The following is a 23,461-nucleotide window of genomic DNA, read 5'->3' on the forward strand; positions in this document are numbered from 1 at the left end:
TCCTGGCCTCCAGTGATCCCCCTGCCTTGGCCTTCTAAAGTACTGCGATTACAGACATGAGCCACGGTGCCCAGCCCCAGTTAACTTTTTAAATTAAATTGAGAGATACTGCACTATAAAATTCACCCTTTTAAAGTATGTAATCCAGTAGTTTTGATATATTCACAAAGCTGTGCAACCTTCCCACTATCTAATTTTAGAATCTCTCCAAAAGAAAGCCACTTCAAACACCTTGAGAAATTGGCACTAGGTTACTCCTCTATCTTTACTTCTAAGTTGCATCAGAGCCTTGCTCACTGTTTTCCTTTCCCCCCAGACCCTGGGAACCCCTAATCTACTTTCTGTCTTTATGGCTTTGCCTATGCTGGACATTGCGTATAAATGGAATCATACAACATGTGGTCTTTTGTGACTAGCTTCTTTCACTTAGTGTTATGTCTTCAAGGCTCATCCATGTTACAGCATGAATCACACTGTCATTCTTTCTTAGGGCTGAATAATATCCCACTGTATGTATATACCACATTTTGTTGACCCATTCATTCGTTAATGGACAGTTGGGCTGTTGCCTATTATGAATGATACTGCTGTGAACACTGGCATACAAATATCTCTCTCTCTCTCTCTCTTTTTTTTTTTTGAGACAGAGTCTCTGTCTGTTGCCCAGGCTAGAGTGCCGTGGCATCAGCCTAGCTCACAGCAACCTCAAACTCCTGGGCTCAAGCGATCCTTCTGCCTCAGCCTCCCAAGCTGGGATTGCAGACATGCGCCACCATGCTTGGCTAATTTTTTCTATATATTTTTAGTTGTCCAGCTGATTTCTTTCTATTTTTAGTAGAGACCGGGTCTTGCTCTTGCTCAGGCTGGTATCGAACTCTCGACCTTGAGCAATCCACCTGCCTCAGCCTTCCAGAGTGCTAGGATTACAGGCATGTGCCACCTCGCCCGGCCCCCAATTATCTCTTTTTTTAAATTTTTTTCTTTTACTTATGATTACATTACCATACTTCAAATATTCCTTTGAGTCCTTACTTTCAAGTGTCTTGGGTACATAGCTAGAAGTGGAATTGCTGGGTCATATGGTGACCATGTTTAACTTTCTAAGGAATGCTTTCCTTTTTGTATCTTTATTCTTCCCAGAGCCAGTATTGGAGGAACCTGAACTACAGAAAGAAGAATTAGCAGAGCCCGTGGTGGATGTGGTAGGCTTGGGTCTTCCCTGAGTTAAATATTCCTTCCCAACACCTGGTGCAGCCAAAGATCAGTTGTGGAATGGTGTACGGGAAATTCTCTCTCACCTGTCACTTCTTCTTACTCTGTGCTGGTGGCCTATTCACCACAAATCCAGTTCGTTGAGTAAAGAACAAAGCCATGTGTGCTCCCTCTAGGAGAGGAGGGCTTTGAGTGAGGAGCAGGTCTTTGGCTGCTCTCCTGGTCTCCCCACCTTTGGGCAAACGGTAACAAGCTTTATCGGTTGTGTGGGTGAAACATCTGAACAAGTCGGACAGGCTGGGAAGATGTTGTTTTGACTGGCCACTAATTTCTAAGACAGTCTCTTTCCTCCTTTCCTTCGGTTCTCTCCTTTGGTTGAAGAATTTACAGAAGCTGCTTCAATCACCTTGAGAAATTGACACTAAATGCCCCTACATCTTTACTTCCAAGTTGCGTCAAAGCTTAGTCATACCCATTGTTACCTTGGTGAGAAGAATAAATAGAATGGTGACTTTGAAAATTTTTAAAAAGAGAGAGAAAAGTAATAACTATCTATTAAAGAAAAAATTGGAAGGGACAGATAAGTAAAAGAAAAGGAAAATAAAACTCATATTGTTACTGTTCAAACACGTCCAATGTTAATATTTTGATGTATCTTTTCTTTCTGTGCATAGGTTTGCAAGTTTGTTTTTGTATAAGTCCCAACTATACCATATATTGCAATTTTGTAAAAAACTTTTTCAAATTACCCAGGCATGGTGGCACATGCCTGTAGTCCCAGCTACTTGGGAGGCTGAGGCAAGAGGATTGCTTGAGCCCAGGAGTTTGAGGTTGCTGTGAGCTAGGCTGACACCATGGCACTCCAGCCTGGGCAACAGAGTGAGACTCTGTCTCAAAAAAAAAAACAAAAAAAAGCTTTTTCACAGACTATTTTATCATTCTTTATGTTATTATATAATTTTGTAAACACCACTTTTCATTAAAAGTATTCAATTAGATGCATATAGGTTTTTTTTTTTTTTTTTTTGAGACAGAGCCTCACTCTGTTGCCCAGACTACAGTGCCATGGTGTCAGCTTAGCTCACAGCAACCTCAAACTCCTGGGCTCAAGGGATCCTCCTGCCTCAGTCTCCCAAGTAGCTGGGACTATAGGTTCATGTCACCATGCCTGACTAATTTTTTCTATTTTTAGTAGAGACAGGGTCTCACTCTTGCTCAGGCTGGTCTCAAACTCCTGACCTCAAGCGATCCTCCTGCCTTGGCCTCCCAGAGTGCTAGGATTACAGGCATCAGCCACCATGCCTGGCCAGCATATAGTGTTTTATTAGATGGATGTACCATAGTTGAACCATTAATCTTGGGCATTTTGCCATTTCCAATTTTTTTGCTGTCATAATAATACTGTGTTGGCCAGGCATGGTGGCTCACACCTGTAATTCCAGTGCTTTGGTAGGTCAAAGTGGGAGGATTGCCAGAGGCCAGAAGTTCGAGACCAGCCTGGGCAACATAGCAAGACCCTGTCTCTAAAAAAAGAAAAAAATTAGCTGAGTGTGGTGGTACATGCCTGTATTCCAAGCTACTCAGGAGGCTGAGGCAGGAGTATTGCTTGAGCCCAGGAGTTCAAGGCTGCAGTGAATTATGACTGTGCCACTGCATTCCAGCATGGGCAACAGAGCAAGACCCTGTCTCTAAATATAAAACAATATACTGTGATGAATGTTATAAATAAAACTAACACTTTTGACATATTTAGTATTTCCTTAAGATAGATTTCTGTATGCAGAGTTGCTGAATCAAAGAGTAAAGGACATTCCTAGCACTTTTGATACTAATACTAACTTGCTTTCCAAATGGATCACACTTTTTGCCCACAAACAACAAACCCTTTCAAGGGCTGGGTGTTATCAATTTAGCAAGGATTTTTAGAAAATGATAGGCAATAAATGATGTCTTTGCTATTTTTATTTGTATTTCTTTGATTTCAAGTGAAACTGAACATTTTTCCATATTTGCATTTTCTTTTTGATGACATGACATCTGTTCATGTCCTCTTGTCCATTTACTTATTGTGGTCTTAATGTTTTTCTCATTGGTTTATCCCTGTCTGTATATAGGAAAGATTTTAGATTGTTGTCTATTAAATTTTCTTGACCTGGAAATTTTAAGTAAGAGATTCCTTCTTGGCTGGGTGCAGTGGCTCCCGCCTGTAATCTTAGCATTCTGGGAGGCTGAGGCGGAAGGATTACTTGAGCTCTGGAGTTCGAGAATGGCCTGAGCAAGAGACCTTATTTCTACTAAAAATAGAAAAAATTAGCACCTGTAGTCCCAGCTACTTGGGAGGCCGAGGCAGGAGGATCCCTTGAGCCCAGGAGTTTGAGGTTGCTGTGAGCTAGGCTGACACAACAGCACTCTAGCCCTCTTGCCCAGGCAACGGAGCCAGACTCTGTTTCAAAAAAAGAAAAAAAGAGAGATTCTTTCTTACCTTCCAGGAACACTGGGAGGAAGGATAAGGTGACTTCTCAAGTTCACTGAACTATCTCTTCCTGTCTTCTAGTTTCCTGAATTCATTTAGTAGAGTTCTATAGATTAATTTTTTTCTAGCCACCAGTTAAAATTTCCTTCCATCTAATCAATTTGTTCTTTGGCGTTTTTTCAGTCTTTTTTTCCTATTCACTTCTCCTTACTGTTGTGCCAAATGACTTTTACCCAGTATCTTAACTTACTTCAGCATACTGAGGGGGCTACATCATGAAGAAATTGCTCTTGTACCCATCTCCCTGTTCCTAATTACTTGATCTAGGCTAGTATCTTTTTATTTATTTATTTATTTAGAGACAGAGTCTCACTCTGTTGCCCAGGCTAGAGTTCCATGGTGTCAGCCTAGCTCACAGCAACCTCAAACTCCTGGGCTTAAGCGATCCTACTGCCTCAGCCTCCCGAGTAGCTGGGACTAAAGGCATGCGCTACCATGCCTGGCTAACTTTTTCTATATGTATTTTTAGTTGGCCAGATAATTTCTTTCTATTTTTAGTAGAGATGGGGTCTTGCTCTTGCTCAGGCTGGTCTCAAACTCCTGACCTCGAGCGATCTTCCTGCCTCGGCCTCCCAGAGTGCTAGGATTACAGGCGTGAGTCACCGTGCCCGGCCTAGGCTAATATCTTAAATGTTCCCTTGATTCACTTGTTTTTTTTTTTTTTTGGAGATGGGGTTTCACTATGTTGTCCAGGCTGGTCTCAAACTCCTGGCTTAAAGTGATCCTCCTGCCTCAGCCTTCCAAAGTGCTGGGATTACAGGCGTGGGCCACTGCACCTGGCTTTTTTAATTCACTTTTACCTTTGATGTTGAGAGTTTATTGATAATGCAGTTTTACAAATCACAGGCATAAATGAAATATCTTGGGAAGATCATATCCTATCATTTTCCTCTATGATCTGTTCTCCTTTTACTCTTAGAGGCAAGAGAATCTTGTTGTCTTGTTTCTTCAAAAGCTCCAAACCTATCATTCAGTCCATCCTCAGCTTTCTCCTCACCATTCTGAACCTGTCTGGCTTCTCTCATCTCCCACGTCCTCACCTGTGACTGTGAATGGGAGAAAGGCCTCCCTCATAGCTGTAACTGCATTGGCTGTCTGTCCACTCTCCTGTAGAAGCCCCTCTTCCTCTCCCGAGCCATGCTGACAGGACTGGCGGACGCGGTGTGGACAAAGGAGCATGATGCCTTTCTGGAACGCTTTGCCCAGGACCCTGCGGAATCCATCCTCACCATCTTCATTGACCCCTGCTGTGGGCTGAAGCTAGAGCTGGGCATGCCCGTACAGGTGCGTACCCTATTTGCCCAGATCAAAGGTGGTCTTACAGGGAGCTGGGGGGCTGTGTATTTTTGTTATCCTCGAGTCTCGTTGTTCCCTGTGCTCCAAGGCCTATTGAGCCCCACTATGTGTCAGCCACCTTACTTGGTGGCAGGGATACTGAGAAGGATGAGGGGTTTTACTTTTGATGACATCATGGTCTAGCAGGGAAGACAGACATATAAGCGAATGTTTACTGTAGTTTGTGACCATGGAACAAACTTTATAGGAGCTTTATGGGAGCAACTAATAGAACCAGTGGAATTCTGGGAGGGCTTGGTGGTGGAGGGGCAGTTTGAGCTGGGGATGCAGGATAAGTAGAATTTCATCAAGACTAGCTAAGAGCGATTCAGTAAAGACCACTCTATGTACAAAGAAAAGAGGAGTAGTGGGAAATGATACTGAAAAGATAGGTTGGGGTCAGCTTATGAAGGGTCTTGAATGTTATATTGAAGAACTTGGCTGCTATCCCAGAGAGAGCTGGGAAATCTTTTAGGAATTAGATAACTACTTCAGCAATGTGGAGAATGCATTAGAGAAGGGTAAACCTAGGATAGGGAGACAGTTAAAAGCCAGATGCATGCTAAAATGGTGGTGGTAGAGTCTGGGTGGCAGGAGTACAGGTCATTATTGTAAAATTCTTTGAACTTTTCTGTATACTTGAAACATTTTGAAATAAAATGTTGGAAAAGAAAAAAGGCTATTGCTTTGCTCTTATTGGCAGTACATATACAAAAATTAAAATTATGATGATGATTAGCATGGCCCTGTGCAACAATGACACAATTTGCAAAGCATTCTATATTAAACACAGGCAAAACAGGCTATGGCTTTTTCCTGTGTATTGGCAATAATCAGCCATAAAACGTAATGAAAAAAAGATTTAATTCACAAAAGGAACAAAAATCTGCAAAATACATCTATATATGTATATATATATTTTCTTGATTTCACAGTGTTTGGAATACATTTACAGGTGGATACAAATATTTAATATAAAAGTAGGATTTATATTAAAGAAAACAGCTTTGTTGCAGTCCATGACAGAAGATTTAAATAAATGGTGAGCCTGTTTCTGAGTGGGAGTCTTAATATTATAAAGATCACTTCATCTAAAAAATGTGTCATTTTAATGCAACTCCAGTCCTAGTGCCCAAATGCCACAGTCTCTAGATCTCTTGTATAAAAGATTTAAAAATATCTCCAGAAAAAGACATGAAAATAGCAAAGATGATGAACGAAAGTAATGAGGAAACTTGTGAATATGAAACTCTCTTATTAAACTATAGTCATTGAAACAGAGTTGTACTAGGACAGGAATATATATTATAAGCAACAGTACAGAAACGTAGGAAATACAGAAAATAGAAACTACAGAAACAGATATGGAAGCATTTTCTATTAAAAATGGCATTTTAAAATCTGTGGGCAAGGATGGATTATTCAATGAATAGAATTGGGAAACATAGGGAACACAAAGTTTTTCAATTAAAAAATCTAGTCAGGGCCGGGCGCGATGGCTCACGCCTGTAATCCTAGCACTCTGGGAGGCCGAGGCGGGTGGATTGCTCGAGGTCAGGAGTTCGAGACCAGCCCCAGCAAGAGCAAGACCCCATCTCTACTAAAAATAGAAAGAAATTATCTGGCCAACTAAAATATATATATAGAAAAAATTAGCCGGGCATGGTGGTGCATGCCTGTAGTCCCAGCTACTTGGGAGGCTGAGGCAGGAGGATGGCTTGAGCCCAGGAGTTTGAGGTTGCTGTGAGCTAGGCTGACGCCACAGCACTCACTCTAGCCCAGGCAACACAACGAGACTCTGTCTCAAAAAAAAAAAAAAAAAAATCTAGTCAGCGTGCTGAAATACATTCTGAATAGACTTAACTGTATTCTCTTGAGTTAAGCTGGCCGATTGAAACTTCCTTAAAAAATTATTACCCTGAATACCTGATAAAACAAACAAAAAGTAAAACCAGCAAAAAAACCCCCAAAAACCAAAAAACACAAACCCAAACCAACCAACAAAAATCACACAAAACCCCCCAAGAGTAAACTAACACAGAAAGAAGCATAATCGAATCTGATAAGCTTTAAAAATTGGTGACCAATGAAAGCATGTGCACAGAGTCAAAGAACCATCCTCCCTACAGGCATTGTGCGTCCACAGCTATGTGGAGTGAACCTGAGAGCATTTGACAAAATCTCAAAAGAGAGAAAGATGATGTGCCCAGCTACTCGGGAGGCTGGAGGATTGCTGGAGCCCAGGAGTTCGAATCCAGCATGGGCAACATAGTGAGACCCTGTTTCTTAAAGAGAGAGAAAGGGAGAGAGAGAGGGAGGAGAGAGAGTGTGAGCTTAGATGTTTTAACAAAGATTTTCCACTGCCTTAAATTAGCCTTAACCACCTGCCTGTCTCCTGAAGCAATTCTCTTAGGCTCGAGAAAAGTGAATAACACATAAAATACTCAACCCTTTCACTTTAACTTTCAGGGACAAAATAGACTGGTCTCTCACAGTGGGAGGTCAAGTCACCCACAGTACGTTAGAGCAAAACGAATGAATTCACGTGCTTGCTGCCTAAACATGAGCAAAATGAAAAGAAATTACATGGCAACTGCAAGCACCAAGGGGAAAAAAAGGAACAAAGCATGCAAAAGAGGAAAACATAACTGAATGAACACAAAGAGATTCCTCACAACAGCATCACGTTATACTATAACTTAATAAGAACAGGCATTCAATTTTTAAAAAAGCCAACATGAAATAAAATGTGAGAATGAGATAAAAGGGAGATTGCAGATTTTAGGAAATGAATAAAGCAGCATGTTACAAAACTGGTAGATTGGAAACAGCAAGGAACTGAATAGCTATGACAGAAAATCCTGTCATCAACAGAGAGGCTTGAGGTCATCAAAATGTATGCGGAAGAAAAAGCCAAAGACATTAATGCAATTAGAGAGAAACTAATAGATATGAAAGACAGACACAGATGATCTAGTGCAGAGAGCCAGCAAATGAAACAGAATATAAATTTAGAGCAAAAATTACAAAGAATTTCCCTGAAATGCAGAAGGAGCTGAATCTGGGAATCGGAAGGACATGCTATTATATATTCCACACAGTTTGTTACATAAGATTTAATGTTAATATATGTGTCTTTGTTAAGCGACTAAAATTCGAGGAAATTATTTCTTAGGAACGTCTCCTATGTGGTAGTTCTGCCAAAAATATTTAGCTTGAATCTCATAATGAGGAGACAATCAGATAAATTCCAATTAAGAGACATTTCAGAAAAAACTGGTCTGGACTAGAAAGAAAGAAAAAAGCTGGAGAACTGTTTGAAATTAAAAGAGATTAAGGAGACATGAGCATATACACTATCCTGGACTGGCTCCTGGAATTCAACATAATCTGTATATTATTTAAAGTACTGTATGAAATTAAATTTTCAGAGTGTAATAATTACAATGTTGGGTATGTTGGGGAGTATCCTCACTTTTAGGAGAGAGTAATGCTGAAGTATTTAAAGGTATAGTGTCATGTTTTCTGCCTCTAACTCAAATGACTCAGCAGAGAGAGAGAGCACAAATATGGCAAAATATTAACAATTAGTGAATCTAGATGAAAGGTATGTTCATTGTACTTTGCTTGTAATTTTCTTTCTTTCTTTCTTTCTTTCTTTCTTTCTTTCTTTCTTTCTTTCTTTCTCTTTCTTTCTTTCTTTTTCTTTCTTTCTTTCTTTCTCTTTCTTTCTTTCTTTCTTTCTTTCTTTCTTTCTTTCTTTCTTTCTTTCTTTCTTTCTTTCTTTCTTTCTTCTTCTTTCTCTTTCTTTCTTTCTTTCTTTCTTTCTTTCTTTCTTTCTTTCTTTCTTTCTTTCTTTCTTTCTTTCTTTCTTTCTTTCTTTCTTTCTTTCTTTCTTTCTTTCTTTTCTTTCTTTCTTTCCTTTCTTTCTTTTCTTTCTTTTTTTTCGACAGAGTCTCTCTCTGTTGCCCAGGCTAGAGTGCCATAGTGTCAGCCTAGCTCACAGGAACCTCAAACTCCTGGGCTCAAGTGATCCTCCTGCCTCAGCCTCCCTAGTAGCTGGGACTACAGGTGTGTGCCACCACACTCAGCTATTTTTTTCTATTTTTAGTAATGGGGATCTTGCTCTTGCTCAGGCTGCTCTTGCTCTTGAACTCAACCTCAAGTGATCCTCCTGTCTTGGCCTCCCAGAGTGCTAGGATTACAGGTATAAGCCACCACACCTGGCCTTCTTGTAACTTTTTTATGCATAGGAATTTTTTCAAAGTAAGTTTGGGAAAAAATTAGTTTAGGCTCCTAGTCAAAAAACTAAATTATCTACTAGACACGTCAGGTTAGTCTCCGACCTCTTTGAATACTTTCTGCAGGAAAAACAGTGTGATCCAAGGGTACTATTCCCAGTCAAAATGTTCAAGTATAAAGGCAAAAAATAGGCTGTCATTTTCAATTTTGAAAGAACCCTATTAAAAAAAAATAGAAACATCAATTGCAATGCAGTCAATCAAGAAATGAACCAAATAAAGATCAATGAACATTCAGTTCATTTAAACAAAGAACTGATATTAAATAACCATAGGAATTATAGTTATTTATAGAATGCGAATGTTATAAACTTTAACAATGTAAAAATAATACCATAACAAAAATTGGGATGTGGAGGGAGAATGAAGATGTTAATGCCTTTCAAAGCAGAGTCTATACGACAACCAGTGAGTACCAAGGGGGAAGAAAAAGCAGTGAGTCAATAGAACTTAAAATTGAAAGATAGTGAGAAAACTCTTAATATTTTTCATAATCTTTCTGTCTTACAACCATAGAAAGGGGTCTTTTGGGAGGAAATCTCTCTTCTGGGTGAAGAAACATTTATTTGAGGCTCAACGATTCCTTTATATCGACTTCTATTTCTTTTTATTCTCTTAAATTCAAGTAAAATTAAATTTAATACTTTTAATTAAAACAGCATGATCCTATTTTAAAAAACTCATTTAATTAATTTTATATATGTATATATCTATACAAAAATGTCTGGAATAATATTTTTTTCTAATGTTAACTATTAATTTCTGGGTGGTGGAATTTTAGATGACATTTTTACTGTTATCTTTGTATTTTTTGCATTGTTTCAATTCTTTGTAATGAAAATATATCATCTTAACAAAAATTATTAATAAGCTTTTTAAAAAATGGACACAAGATGCCAAGATTTATTTCTGGGTAGTGGCAAGATGGATGACTGTTAATTTCTTCTTTATGCTTTATTTTTAGTTTTTAAAATTAAATTGTGAAGAATAGTCACAAAAGCACTAAAGGAGGGGGAAAAAAAAAACCAGGTGAATCTGATCTTAGGGTGGGAATGGCCCATGTAAGCATGTGGTAGAAAGGACTTTAAAGAATTTTAGAATCTTTTTTTTTTTTTTTTGAGACAATGTCTCACTCTGTCGCCTGGGTAAAGTACAGTGGTGTCGTCATAGCTCACAGCAACCTCAAGCTCCTGGGCTCAAGTGATCCTCCTGCCTCAGCCTTGGGAGTAGCTGGGACTATAGGTGTGCACCACCACGTCCAGCTGATTTTTCTATTTTTTGTAGAGATCGGGGTCTCGCTCTTGCTCAGGCTGGTCTCGAACTCCTGACCTCAAGTGATCCTCCTGCATCAGCTCCCCGAAGTGCTAGGATTACAGGCGTCAGCCACTGTGCCCAGCCAAAAGTATCAGATTTAGCTACATAAAAAGTTACACATTTCTGAATGGGAGCAACAACAAAAACTCACTATAAGCAAAATCAAAAGATAAATGAAAAACTGGGGAAAAAGGATATGGAACTCTACACAACCGTCTCTTACTTCCAGTCCTTTCTGCTTTTCCAGTGGCTGAAGTGCTTCATTCATTCTTTCCTTTTCTACCATTCATCCATTCATCCATCCAAGAAACATTTATTGAGCACTACTATGTGTCAGGCGTTGGACTTGGTTCTGGAGCCAAGTTGGACAAAATACACAGCCCTACCCTCAAGGCATACTCTTTGCACTTCCTCTCTACATCTCTCTGGGTATGGAATCTATTACGTCCCTGGAAAGAACAGGAAGCACCTCATGGCACTGACTTTTAGAGAAGGGCCAGGGTGCACACTAAGGGGCTGTGACAAAGGACTCAGCCAGGTTTTCATGACTGGAGCCCCAGGTTCCTTTGGATATCATGGCTGGGACTGGAGACTGAACACTGATCTACTGTGTTTCATGCAGACCCAGAATCAGATTGTCTACTTCATTCGCCAAGCACCGGTCCCCGTCACTCCAGAGAACTTCGAGGCAACTGTGCAGTATGGGACGGTGCGGGGTTCCTACATCCCAGCCCTGCTTCGTCTGCTCGGTGGCGTCTTTGCCCCTCAGATCTTTACAAACAAAACCTGGCCGGAGAGCATTCGAAATCACTTTGCTTCTCATTTGCACAGGTTCTTGGCCTGCCTGACAGGTGAGCAGGAAGGCTGCAGTAGCTGGTTTCTCTTTAGTGCACTCCCAACCCTACTGGTTTGTCGAATGTGTGGAGTAGGGCACAGGATCTACCTTCTAATTCAGATACACTTTTCTGCTGTAGAACTGGTTGGCTAGACCTGCTCAAGCTTCGAATTGGACTTTTTTTTTTTTGAGACAGTCTTGCTTTGTTGCCCAGGCTAGAGTGCCCATGGCATCATCAGCCTAGCGAGCTCACAGCAACCTCAGATTCCTGGGGTCAAGCGATCCTCCTGCCTCAGCCTCCTAAGTAGCTGGGACTACAGGCACATGCCACGACTTCTGGCTAATTTTTCTAGTTTGAGTAGAGACGGGGTCTCACTTTTGCTCAGGTTGGTCTGGAACTCTTGAGCTTAGGGGATCCTCCCACCTCGGCCTCCCAGAATGCTAGGATTACAGGTGTGAGCCACCACACGCCTGGCCAGAATTGGAAGTTTTTAAGAGTGCATGTGGGGTAAGATGAAATGTAGGTGGTGCAGGGTGGTGGGGGGACCTGCATGTCTCATGGTAGAGAGTATTGAGCATATGGTAAAGACCTTTGACTTTATTTTTTGGCAATTTCTTGTTATACCTCCATGAAGTTTCCCTCTTGCCTTCTGTCATTTCTCCTTTTGAGATCAAAAAAGCACAGGTCAGTTTCTCCTGACTGCTCTCCTGAAATGCATATACTTCCTGGGCCCCCCACCAATCATCAGCCATGACTGCTATGGGGGCAGCAAGAACTCCTCCCCTCTGAAAGCTGCCATGGGCCTTTCTTTTGCTTAGACACTCGATACAAACTGGAGGGGCACACAGTCCTCTACATACCTGCAGAGGCCATGAACATGAAGCCCGAGGTGGTGGTGAAGGACAAAGAGCTGGTGCAGCGGCTAGAGAGTGAGTGTGGGTCGCATCGCCAGCATCTGCTGGGGATTGCAGGGGAGAGGAAAGGGGCAGCCCAGATGTTGACAAAGGAATTGGGTTAGGAGGGCTATGTGGGGGCAGGAGACATCATTGGGGAGCAGCGTGAAGAAAGGCAAAGGGTTTTGTACTCTCCCCTGCAGCCTCCATGATCCACTGGACCCGGCAGATAAAGGAGGTGCTCAGTGCCCAGGAGACTGTGGAGATAGGAGAAAATTCAGGTCCTTTGGAGGAGATTGAGTTCTGGCGCAACCGATGCACGGACCTGTCTGGCATCAGTAAACAGCTGGTGAAGCAGGGAGTGAAACACATTGAGTCCATCCTGCGCCTTGCCAAGTCATCCTACTTGGCACCCTTTATGAAACTGGCCCAGCAGATCCAGGTTTGTGAGTGGGTCAAAGGACGGAGGCTCAGTAAAAAGTGGGCAATGACTGGGATGATACCAGGGGCCGAGAAGGGGGAGCTAAGGTAATCACTGACAGATGGATCCACCCTGGTACTCGTGGAGAGTGTAAAAGTCGAATAATACAGGGTCTCTAAAGGAGTTAATCATGTAAGTAGGGAGACATCTAGTTAATCAACAAATATATGTCGAGTGCCCTCGGTGAGCCCAACTCTTATACTCCAGCTGAGAAAATAAGATTTTCACAAAATAGGATTACCAGATGGCATGAGAATCAAAGACAAGCCCACGAGGTTCAGTCTAGAGAGTTATAAGAGAAACACTTTTTATTTTAAATTTTTAAAATTAAACATTTTTAATGGTTTAAAACATTTTTAGTTTTATTTTTTTAGTTCACAAATAATAATTGTACATATTTATGGGGAAGATGGCATTTCGATACATAATGTATAGTGATCAGATCAAGGTAATTAGCATATCTATCATATTAAATATTATTTCTTTGTGTTGGGAATGTTCAATATCCTCCTTCTAGATATTTGAAACTATATAATATATTATTAACTATAGTCATCCTACAGTGGTATGGAAGACTGGAACTTGGTCCTCCTATCTACCTGTAATTTTGTGTCCTATGACAAATCTCCCTATCCCACCCTTCTCCCAACCCTTCCCAGCCTCTAGTATCCTCTGTTCTACTTTTTACTTCTATGAGATAAACATTTTTTTTTTACATCCTTGCTGAGATATGAAGAGATCAACATTTTTTAGCTTCCATATATGAATGAGAACATGCCATGTTTAACTTTCTGTTCCTGGCTTATTTCACTTAAAGTAATGCCCGCCAGTTCCATCCATGTTGCCATGAATGACAGGATTTCGTTCTTTTTATGGCTGAATAGTATTTCACTGTGTATAATATACCACATTTGCTTTGCATTCATCCGTTGTTGGACACCTAGGTTGATTCCATATCTTGGCTGTTGCAATAAACATGGGGGTGCAGATATCTCTTTGATATAATAATTTCCTTTCATTTGGATAAATGCCCATTAGTGGGATTGCTAGATCATATGGTAGTTCTATTTGTAGTTTTTTGAGGAACCTCCATTCTGTTTTCCATAGTGGCTGTACTGGTTTACATTCCCACCAATAGTGCATAAGAGTTCCCCTTTCTCCACTGGCATCTGTTATTTTTTGTCTTTTTGATAATAGCCATCCTAACTGGGGTGAGATGATACCTCATTGTGGTTTTGATTTGTATTTCCCTGATGATTAGTAACATTGAGAATTTTTTCATATATTTGTCGGCCATTAGTATGTCTTTTTTTTTTTTTTGAGAAATGTCTGTTCAGATAATTTACCCATTTTAAAATCAGGGTTTTTTTTTTTTTTTTTTGCTGTTGAGATATTTGTGTTCCTTGTGTATTCTTATATTAATCCCCAGTCGAATGAGTAGTTTGCAAATATTTTTTCCCAATCTGTAGGTTATCTTTTTACTCTGTCTATTGTATTGTTTCCTTTGCTGTGCAGGAGATTCTTATTTGATATTATCCCATTTGTTTGTTTTTGCTTTGGTTACCCGTACTTTTGAGAGCTTATTCATAAAGTCTTTTCCCAGACCAATGTCCTGAAGCATTTCCCCTATATTTTCTTCTAGTAGCTTTATTGTTTCAAGTCTTACATTTAACTCTTTGATCCATTTTGAGTTGATTTTTTATAGGGTTAGAGGTGGGGGGGGGAGTCTAGTTTTATTCTACATGTGGATGTCCAGTTTCCCCAGCACCATTTGTTGAAGAGATTGTCCTTTTTCCATTGTGTGTTCTTGGTGACTTTGTAAAAAAAAAGTGAGTTGGCTGTAAATGTGTGGGTTTATTTATTTATTTATTTATTTTGAGATAGAGTCTTGCTTTGCCACGCAGGCTAGAGTGCAGTGGTATCATCATAGTTCACCACAGTCTCAAACTTCTGGGCTCAAGTGATCCTCCTGCCTCAGCTTCCTGACTAGCTGGGAATAAGGCACTTGCCACCACACCTGGTTAATTTTTGTATTTTTTTTTGGTAGAAATAGGGGTCTCGCTTTTGCTCAGGTTGGTCTTGAACTCCTGACTCCACGCAATCCTTCTGGCTCAGCCTCCCAAAGTGCTAAAATAACAGGCATGAGCCACCTCGTCCAGCCAATGTATGGATTTATATCTGGGTTCTCTATTCTGTTCCATTGGCCTATGTGTCTATTTTTATGCCAGTACCATGCTTTTGGTTACTACAGCTTTATAGTATATTTTAAGGCATGGTAGTGTGATACCTCTAGTTTTTTTGTTTTTGTTTTTGTTTTTGTTTTCTCAGGATTGCTTTAGCTATTTGAGGTCTTTTGTGGTTCCATACAAACTTTAGGATTTTTTTCTATTTCTGTGAAGAATGTCACTGATATTTTGATAGGGATTGCATTGAATCTATAGATTGATTTGGGTAGTTATTGTCATTTTAACAACATTAATTCTTCTGATCCATGAGCATGGGATATCTCTCCATTTGTTTGTATCCTCTTCCATTTCTTTCAGTAGTGTCTTGTAGTTTTCCTTGTTTCACCTCTTTGGTTGAATTTATTTCTAGGTATTTAATTTATTTTTTTGTAGCTATTATAAATGGAATTGCCTTCTTGATTTCTTTTTCAGCTAGTTCATTGTTCATGTATAGAAATGCTACTGACATTTGTGTATTAATTTTGTATCCTGCCACTTTGCTGAAATCATTTATCAGTTCTAAGAGTTTTTTGGTAGAGTCTTCAGGTTTTTCTATATATAAGATCATGTTGTCAGCAAACAAGGACAATTTGACTTCCCCTTTTCCAATTTGGATGCCCTTTATTTCTTTCTCTTGCCTAATTGCTCTGGCTAGGATAAACACTTTGCTATGATGTGACAAGCTGATTATGTTTGTGCTGGGTCACACAGGAGGTAAGAGTGACCCGTATAATACAGATAAAAGACCTGTCTTCCTAGCTGAAATTTTCAGCTGGGTTAGGGGAATTGAGCCTTAACTAGCTGGAGAAGTGTAAAGCTCTGGTTGAGAGCAGGGCAGTGAAGGGGACTGAGTGACAACCATGGGGACAAATGGGAGTGATGTCCAGCCAGTTGATTCACAGCTAGGGAGTACCCACTTTGTACAGAGCTCTGAAATCAACTGGAGAAAATAGAGGAATAGACACAAAATCTGGAATTGGGGAATTCCCAGTGTGGTGGGGAGAGATTGTATGCACACATGAGAAAAGATGTAAAAACGCTTGTATAGAAAGTAGTAAATCAATAAAAGTTGATATGTGCAAAGTCTATCCAAGGGGCAGCAGAGATGTGAAATGATTACTACTGGGCAGGGTTGATGGTAGCGCTTCCTAGTAGAGGAAAGTCAGCACAGGGTGCAAGGTGGGTGAAAAGTGCTTGCTTTGAATCAGTGCTTTCCAGTGGATAAATCTACTCCTGGTTTCTCTTTACTGCCAGGATGGCTCTGGTCAAGCACAGTCAAACCTGACATTTTTGTCAATCCTGAAGGAGCCTTACCAGGAATTGGCTTTCACGCGGCCTAAGGACATCTCTAATAAGCTCCCTAAGTTGATCAGTCTCATCCGCATCATCTGGGTCAACTCTCCCCACTACAACACTCGGGAGAGACTGACCTCCCTCTTCCGAAAGGTGTGTGTATGCCGAGGGTGGGATGGAGGGTTTTTAGGAGGGTACCCAGATTTTCTGAAGAGGGTGGAATTCACTTGGCAGAAGATCTATGGGTGGAAAGGTAGCAAGGATTGCCCTTCAGCTGAGACAGAGGCTAAAGGCTTCTACCTGCACCATCAGTTTTAGTGATGCTCAGCGTTGGGGCCTGGCCGGGACTTTTTGTTTCCAGATGAAAGTAACCTAGGCAGGAAGAGGGGCTTCAGAGGTGGAGTTGATGGAGCAAGGGGAGGGAGGCAGGAAGGACAGATTTCCAGGCTGGATTGTGCAGAAGAGGGAGATCTTTTCCTCATTTCCCAGGAGTAGATTGCAGTGGGGGTGAAGTCGGTTTAGGAAGGAATGTCAGCTCTTGAGGATCAGGGCCCTGTGCATTTCACTAGGGTGACAGAGCCAAAGAGTAGGGGAAGGGATGCTGAGCTGAGAGCTTGCTGGGCAGGGCAGCTGAAGAGCTGGGCTGCTGCAGAGTAGGGGGCCACCTAGGACAAGGAGTGGATGAGGAGCCCAGAGGTGCTGGCCCAGCCAGCAGTGGAGGACCAGGGGTAAGATGGGTCTCTGGAGTCAAATTAAGGAGTAGGAGGCTGAGACCTGAGGCTCAGTCAGGGGGATGCAGAGAAGGGGCTGGGTGTAAATAAGGCTGGGTACTGAGGCTACTGGGACCTCTTCCACAGATGAGCAATGAGATCATCCGCTTATGCTGCCAGGCCATCTCCCTGGACAGGATCTTTGAGGGATATGTCATCTCCAGCAAGGAGGACCTACAAGGCTGCATTTCCTGTTGTCACGCTTGGAAAGATCACTACCTGAGGGCTGTGCAGATGCATACCCAGTACAGTCTATCTCCCTAATGTCCCATTATATTACCCCCCTTGTCATTACTGTAGAGGGTAGATTCTGACTCCTTTCGTGTGCACGTTTTTAGCCTTTGGGTTATATTGTCCTAGACCTAGGAGTTTCTACATCTGGCCAAGTTTCCTCTCTGGATACAGATACTCCAGCTCCTAGCCCTGGGTTCTCCTCACTCTAATAATTTCTCTTCTCTGATCCCAGAAACCCTATCTTGACTCCACAGTTTAAAATTTCATTATGTGTGAACTTTCTCCTAGAACTTAGATGCTATGTCTCCTCTCCAGTTCTTCTCACCTTGAGTCTTTTCCCTCAGGATTCAGGAAAAGTGCTTCTTGGGATCTGGTTTTCTAGGGCTCTCCCTGAACGTAGGGCTCACAGTCTAGCTTTGGATAGCCAGATTGATCCTTAATGTTCCTGCTTTCTGATTCAATCTTTCTCCTAACACAGGTTCTCCGGTCAGGGCTGGGTCCTAGACCAGACCAGCATATTTGCTCAGGTTGATGCATTTGTGCAACGCTGCAAGGATCTCATTGAGGTGGGGTGATTGCTGGGGAAGGAGAATCCAAAGCCAGTAGCAGACCCTCTGAATCCACCCCCCACACCACCCGGGCCCAGGAGCCATGGGAGATGGGGTGGAGGCTCTTATTAAGAGGCTAAGCATAGAACTAATCACTTCCTGCACAATTAATTGTATGTCCTACCACCACCTCACTCTTTTTGGTTTCTGTTATCACTGCCCTAGCCTCACATTTCATTCTGCAGCCAAAATTCATCCCAGCAGCCACCTGCGTCTGGTTGGTTCTTCCTAGTTTTTAGACATTTGAAGCTAAACCAAAGAACTCAGGACTTACAAGTTCAGAAAGGAAAGCAGGAACCCTCACACTGGCTTCTTTTTAGGTATGCGACTGTCAGTATCACTTTGCCCGCTGGGAAGATGGCAAGCAGGGTCCCCTTCCTTGCTTCTTTGGGGCTCAGGGGCCACAGATAACACGGAACTTGCTGGAAATTGAGGACATCTTTTATAAACATCTGCACATGCTGCGAGCTGTTCGCGGTGGTATCTTGGATGTCAAGAACACCACCTGGCACGAAGACTACAATAAGTGAGTGACTCCAGGGCCGGGCAGGGAAGGGAGATGGGGAGACCAGCACGGGAGGAGGGGTGAGAGTGTAGGAAGGAATGGTGAAAGCAAGGACAGATCGGACGGACGGGGAGGGCAGGCCGGAGTGCAGGGGAGAGAGGTGGCTGCTCGGGTTAAAGTTCCAGAGCTACACTTGAATCCTAGTTCTGACACATATACATATGTAACGTTGGGCAAACTACTCCACCAGCCGGTGCCTCTACTTCCTCATCTACAAAACAAAGTGACAGAACCTATTTAATCTTCATTTTGAGGATTAAATGGATTCATGGATGTAAAGCACTTAGTTAAGTGTCTGGCTCACAGGAAGCCCCCTGTACCCCGCAGCACACGGGATTCTGACTCTGGGGGTGCACTTAGGGGGCGGGCCAGGGCACCCACACTTCCATGTGCCTCTCTAACCGTGCAGATTCCGTGCTGCAGTCAAGGACCTGGAGGTGATGACCCAGAACTTGATTACCTCGGCCTTCGAGTTAGTTCGTGACGTGGAGCATGGAGTGCTCCTGCTGGACACCTTCCACAGGCTTGCGACCCGCGAGGTGAGCCGCTCCGCCCGCTCCCTCCTATTCCAGGGTCTCTCGTGCTTTCCATGAGCTCCTCCCGAGCCTTCCAGACGCATCCTACCCCCACACCTGTGCCCTTTCCAGTTTCCGGAAGTGCTGGCGCCTCTTTCCATCCTCTGGTTCCCAGGTCCCTGCGTCCCTGAGGAGTGCGACCCGCAGCAGGGGTGGAGCTTTCCTCTGGGATGAGTGATAAGGGGGAACCGCCTCCCGGGGCCTGTGGTCATCCTCTCCCTCTCCTTCCTTAGGCTATCAAGCGCACGTATGACAAGAAGGCGGTGGATCTCTATATGCTGTTCAATAGCGAACTGGCCCTCGTGAACCGCGAACTGAACAAGAAACGGCCGTACCTGGAGCCGTACATGGCCCACTACTCGGGGCAGGCGCACTGTGTGCGGATCCTCCGGCGGCGCATCGACCGGGTCATGAGTGTGAGCGCCCGACCTTTCCCCAGACCTGTCCTCCGTGAGCTGGGAGCGATGGGGGACGGGTCCAGAGAGGTTCCCTAGGGAGTTTTCGCGGCCAGCAACTAAATGGGAGGAGGAGAGTGGCAGATTCAGTTCAGTGAGGTGGGCGTGGGTTTGGATTTGTAGAGGTGTCCGGCGTGGCTGGCAGAACCTGGGTCATTTTAGGAATTCATATCAAGGTGCAGAGAAGGAATGGTGCCAGCAGAAGAGTAATACAAAGTCAGGGTCCAGAGACCTTGACAGGCGAGGTCCTTGTAGGGCCTGGTCTCTCTGGAAGAACCTTGATGAAGAAACAAAAAAATTTTTTAACTTTTTGGGAATATAGGTGGAAAGCTATTGAGGTACTGACCTGCTGTCATGTGACTGGTTCTGGGAGCGAATAAGGCAGCCTATGGACACCTGGAGGCTCCTTTAGAACTGGTGGGCTGGGACTGGGGCTAGCAAGGGCTGATACCTTACACCTCTTAAAGCCGCCATCTTCTGTGAGTTACCTTTTTCTCCCAACTTTTCTCTTGAGCTGATTTTCTGTGCTTCTCTTTCCTCATTTGACTCACTTTCTCATCGTGCCTTGGTCTCTTCCTCTCACTTTCTTCTTGGCTCTGCTTTCTCTCTACATTGTCAAAGTCAATCAATCGCCATAGCAAGCCTTATACATATTGTTGGGGGTGTGTGTGCATGTGTGCACGTGTGTGTGCCCACGTGTGTGCAGGTGAGCATGTGGGAGGTGTCAAGGAGCATGGTGGCTCCACCCACCTGTTGTTCTCCCCCTCAGTGCCTTTCTGGAGCTCATTTCCTGCCCCATATTGGGACCGGGGAGGAGAGCGTCCATACCTATCAGCAGATGGTTCAGGCCATTGACGAACTGGTTCGAAAAACCTTCCAAGAGTGGACATCAACGCTGGACAAGGACTGCATCCGGCGGCTGGATATCCCACTGTTGCGAATCAGCCAGGAGAAGGCGGGCATGCTGGACATCAACTTTGACAAGTACAGGCCCCACCTGACTCCCTCTCCAACTCCCCCAAGTTCCCCACCTTTTGGCTCTTTCCTTTGTCTCCCTCTCTTATACTGTAGTATGCCTGCGATCACTTAATTTTAACTGTACAATTGATCTTTTAAAAAAGCTGATTAAAAAACAAACCCCCTAACCTACTAAACCGGTGATGTGGCTGTTCTGCCACTAGATGGCCGTGACGGCTCAGCTAAAGCATCCAAATCCCCAGCTGCGGTCTGGGCTTTCCTGAGAATGGATGCGGGTGTCAGCTCATGCCTCTCCTACAGCTTTATAATTAGGACATTCTTATACCATAATGATTTAAAATGGAATTAACCCATTAATTAATTTATTCAAAAATATATAGTGAGAGGCTGCCATGTGTTAGGAACTGAGATAGGCCCAGGGAATGTATAAAATGGCAAAGTCCCTGCCCTAGGGAAGTCAGGCTGTTACTCTGGAACTCGACAGTTCTAGTCCTGGCGCGGGGCTTCCTGTCCATGTAAGATGCAGAAGAGGAAAATAAAGAAGGAGCTATGTAAGGCACCGGTCTGTAGAGATGACAAAGCTTCTGGTGACGTGACAGGTTTTTTCTAATCAGAAGGCAGTAACTTTCCACTTGATCGGTGTTGGCCCCCGCCTGGCATCAGCTGTGCCCTGTGGGGAGAGTTGTTTCCTGTGCTGCTCGGCTATTGCCACGAGCCTTGGCTTTCCCTCATAAAATGTCCGTTTTTGTTGGGACAAATGTGGAAGGGGCTTTGCCAGAGAAGGCCTGTGTGGAGATGGAGTCTGGGACAGATGAGACCGCATGTGTCTGTCCTGGGTGGCTGAAGGTGGCCTAACCAGGGAGAGGTGACCCATTACGGTTGAGAAAGGAAGTGGAAGAACCAAGATGGAGAAGCAGTGCTGATGTCGGGTGAGAGGGGTGAGGCAGAGGTGTGGGTGAGGAGGCTGAGAGCTTTGAGGTAATAAGGCTTTGGCCAGTGAGGGGTGCTGGAGACTGCCTTTGTGAGTTTCCTGGTTTTGTGAGCTATGAGCAAGCATGACCATGTAAAAATGGCCTCACAAATCAACGGTAAGATTCTGAAGAGTTAGAAGCTAGGCCAGAGTAACTCATAGTGATGACATTTTCAAATACATAATGGAGTTGAACCTGTAAGACACATTGTCCCATTGAGCTGGGTACCCCTAAAGGCACTGTATCTGGGGAGCCACTTGGACACCTTTGGAATAATATGAATATGAGCATACTCAGTCCACCAATTGTTCTTTTTCCACGAAACAAGGGATTGTATTCAAATAACAATTTCATTTAACACTAATGATCAATATTTACATTCCAAATATGAGAGAAAACAAAAGTTGAGACAAGAGGTGAGGAAATGCCGTACGTAAGCACTTGTTGGTGGCTACTTCCCCGGGGGTCAGCTCGGGGAGTGGACAAAGCATGAACTTCAATGCCTGACAGTCTGGGGTCTGAACCCTGGAGCAGATCTATTTTGCCACATGACCTCACGCAAGCCACTGAATTTCTCTGAGACTGAATTTCCTTATCTATTTAAAAAAACCCTTTTCTGAGGTTGTCACCGGGCGAGATGACATGCATAAAGGTCTTTGCAAAGAATAAACCATCGATAAGAATTATTTCCCCTTCAAAAAAGTTGCCCGATACAACTTGATGAATGCAGTATTTTCAAAATAAATAGCAGAGTGGCATAAGTTTTAATTTTCAAGAAGGACTCATATGTGCATATGGTATAAAGTCCAAAAGTCAGACAGAGGTAGAGAATGAAAAGTCTCCCTCCACTGCTTTCCCCACTGACCCAGTCTCCCTCTGAAGAAAGTGCCAGTGTTCCAGATTCTTGTGTAAGCTTCCAGAGATAAGCATATGTGTGTACACAAGTATCCTTTTTTACATAAACAGTAGCATACTATACATATTGTTTTGTATATTCAAAGTGTTTTCAAAATTTAATTTTTAATTTTAATATTTAATTTTTCCATTATAAAATTAATTATTGATCATTTTAGAAAATTTTCAAAATGCAGAAAAGTAGAATGAAGAAAAAAATTCTCCCAAAGATAATCACATTTAATGATTGGGGATATATATATATATATATATATTTTTTTTTTTTCCACTCTGTTGCCAGGGCTAGAGTGCCATGGCATCAGCCTAGCTCACAGCAACCTCAAACTCCTGGGTGCAAGAGATCCTCCTGCCTCAGTCTCCCGAGTAGCTGGGACTACAGGTGCGCATCATGATGGCTGGATATTTTTTTCTATTTTTTAGTAGAGACAGAGGTCTCACTCTTGCTCAGGCTGGTCTCAAACTCCTGAGCTCAAGCAGTCCTCCAGCCTTAGCCTCCCAGAGTGCTGGGATTACAGGTGTGAGCCACTGCCCCCGGCCTGATTTGGCTTATTTTTTAATCACTGTTTTTTCCCCCTATTTCATCTGGTTGTTTCCTTTTAATCTTTTTAATCTGTACTGGGTATTTTTAAATTACAAAGGTAGATATGCACACTGTTAAAAAAAATGGATGAAGCAGTATGTAAAGGAAAAAGTAAAAATCTACCACCCAGCTCCAGTCCCTAGAGGTAACCATGATTACCATGTAATCAAAAATATACACTGCACACATATAATAGGATCACATTATGAACATATTTTTGCAACTTGCTTTTTTTAAAGGTCAATATGTATGGCAGATTTTTCTTTCTGTAGTGTAGAACTACTTAATTCCTTTTCATGGCTTAGAGGATTTCATGCTATAGCTGTGCTGTAATTTAATCAACTAGTCCACTATTGATAGACTTATAAGTTTTTGTACAATTTCTAT

General features: G+C 42.7%; 1 protein-coding gene across 7 annotated transcripts in view; it reads left to right on the forward strand.

Moving 5' to 3' along the window:
- DNAH2 (dynein axonemal heavy chain 2) overlaps positions 1 to 23,461 on the forward strand; it is a 102,525-nt gene that overhangs the window by 4,963 nt on the left and 74,101 nt on the right. For all 7 annotated transcript variants that reach the window (XR_006739508.1, XM_045570133.1, XM_045570135.1 and 4 more), the window contains exons 3-14: positions 1,141 to 1,202; positions 4,859 to 5,029; positions 11,318 to 11,546; positions 12,350 to 12,460; positions 12,628 to 12,866; positions 16,385 to 16,576; positions 17,281 to 17,438; positions 17,906 to 17,993; positions 18,356 to 18,561; positions 19,010 to 19,139; positions 19,409 to 19,591; positions 20,400 to 20,614. Coding sequence is in view for 6 of the 7 variants with exons in the window: in XM_045570133.1 (XP_045426089.1) it covers positions 1,141 to 1,202; positions 4,859 to 5,029; positions 11,318 to 11,546; positions 12,350 to 12,460; positions 12,628 to 12,866; positions 16,385 to 16,576; positions 17,281 to 17,438; positions 17,906 to 17,993; positions 18,356 to 18,561; positions 19,010 to 19,139; positions 19,409 to 19,591; positions 20,400 to 20,614 (1,984 nt within the window). In the remaining variant the exon portion in view is untranslated. The remainder of the gene's footprint in view (positions 1 to 1,140; positions 1,203 to 4,858; positions 5,030 to 11,317; positions 11,547 to 12,349; positions 12,461 to 12,627; positions 12,867 to 16,384; positions 16,577 to 17,280; positions 17,439 to 17,905; positions 17,994 to 18,355; positions 18,562 to 19,009; positions 19,140 to 19,408; positions 19,592 to 20,399; positions 20,615 to 23,461) is intronic.

Source organism: Lemur catta, chromosome 15, assembly GCF_020740605.2.
Source record: "Lemur catta isolate mLemCat1 chromosome 15, mLemCat1.pri, whole genome shotgun sequence".
In the NCBI taxonomy this organism is placed as follows: Eukaryota; Metazoa; Chordata; class Mammalia; order Primates; family Lemuridae; genus Lemur; species Lemur catta.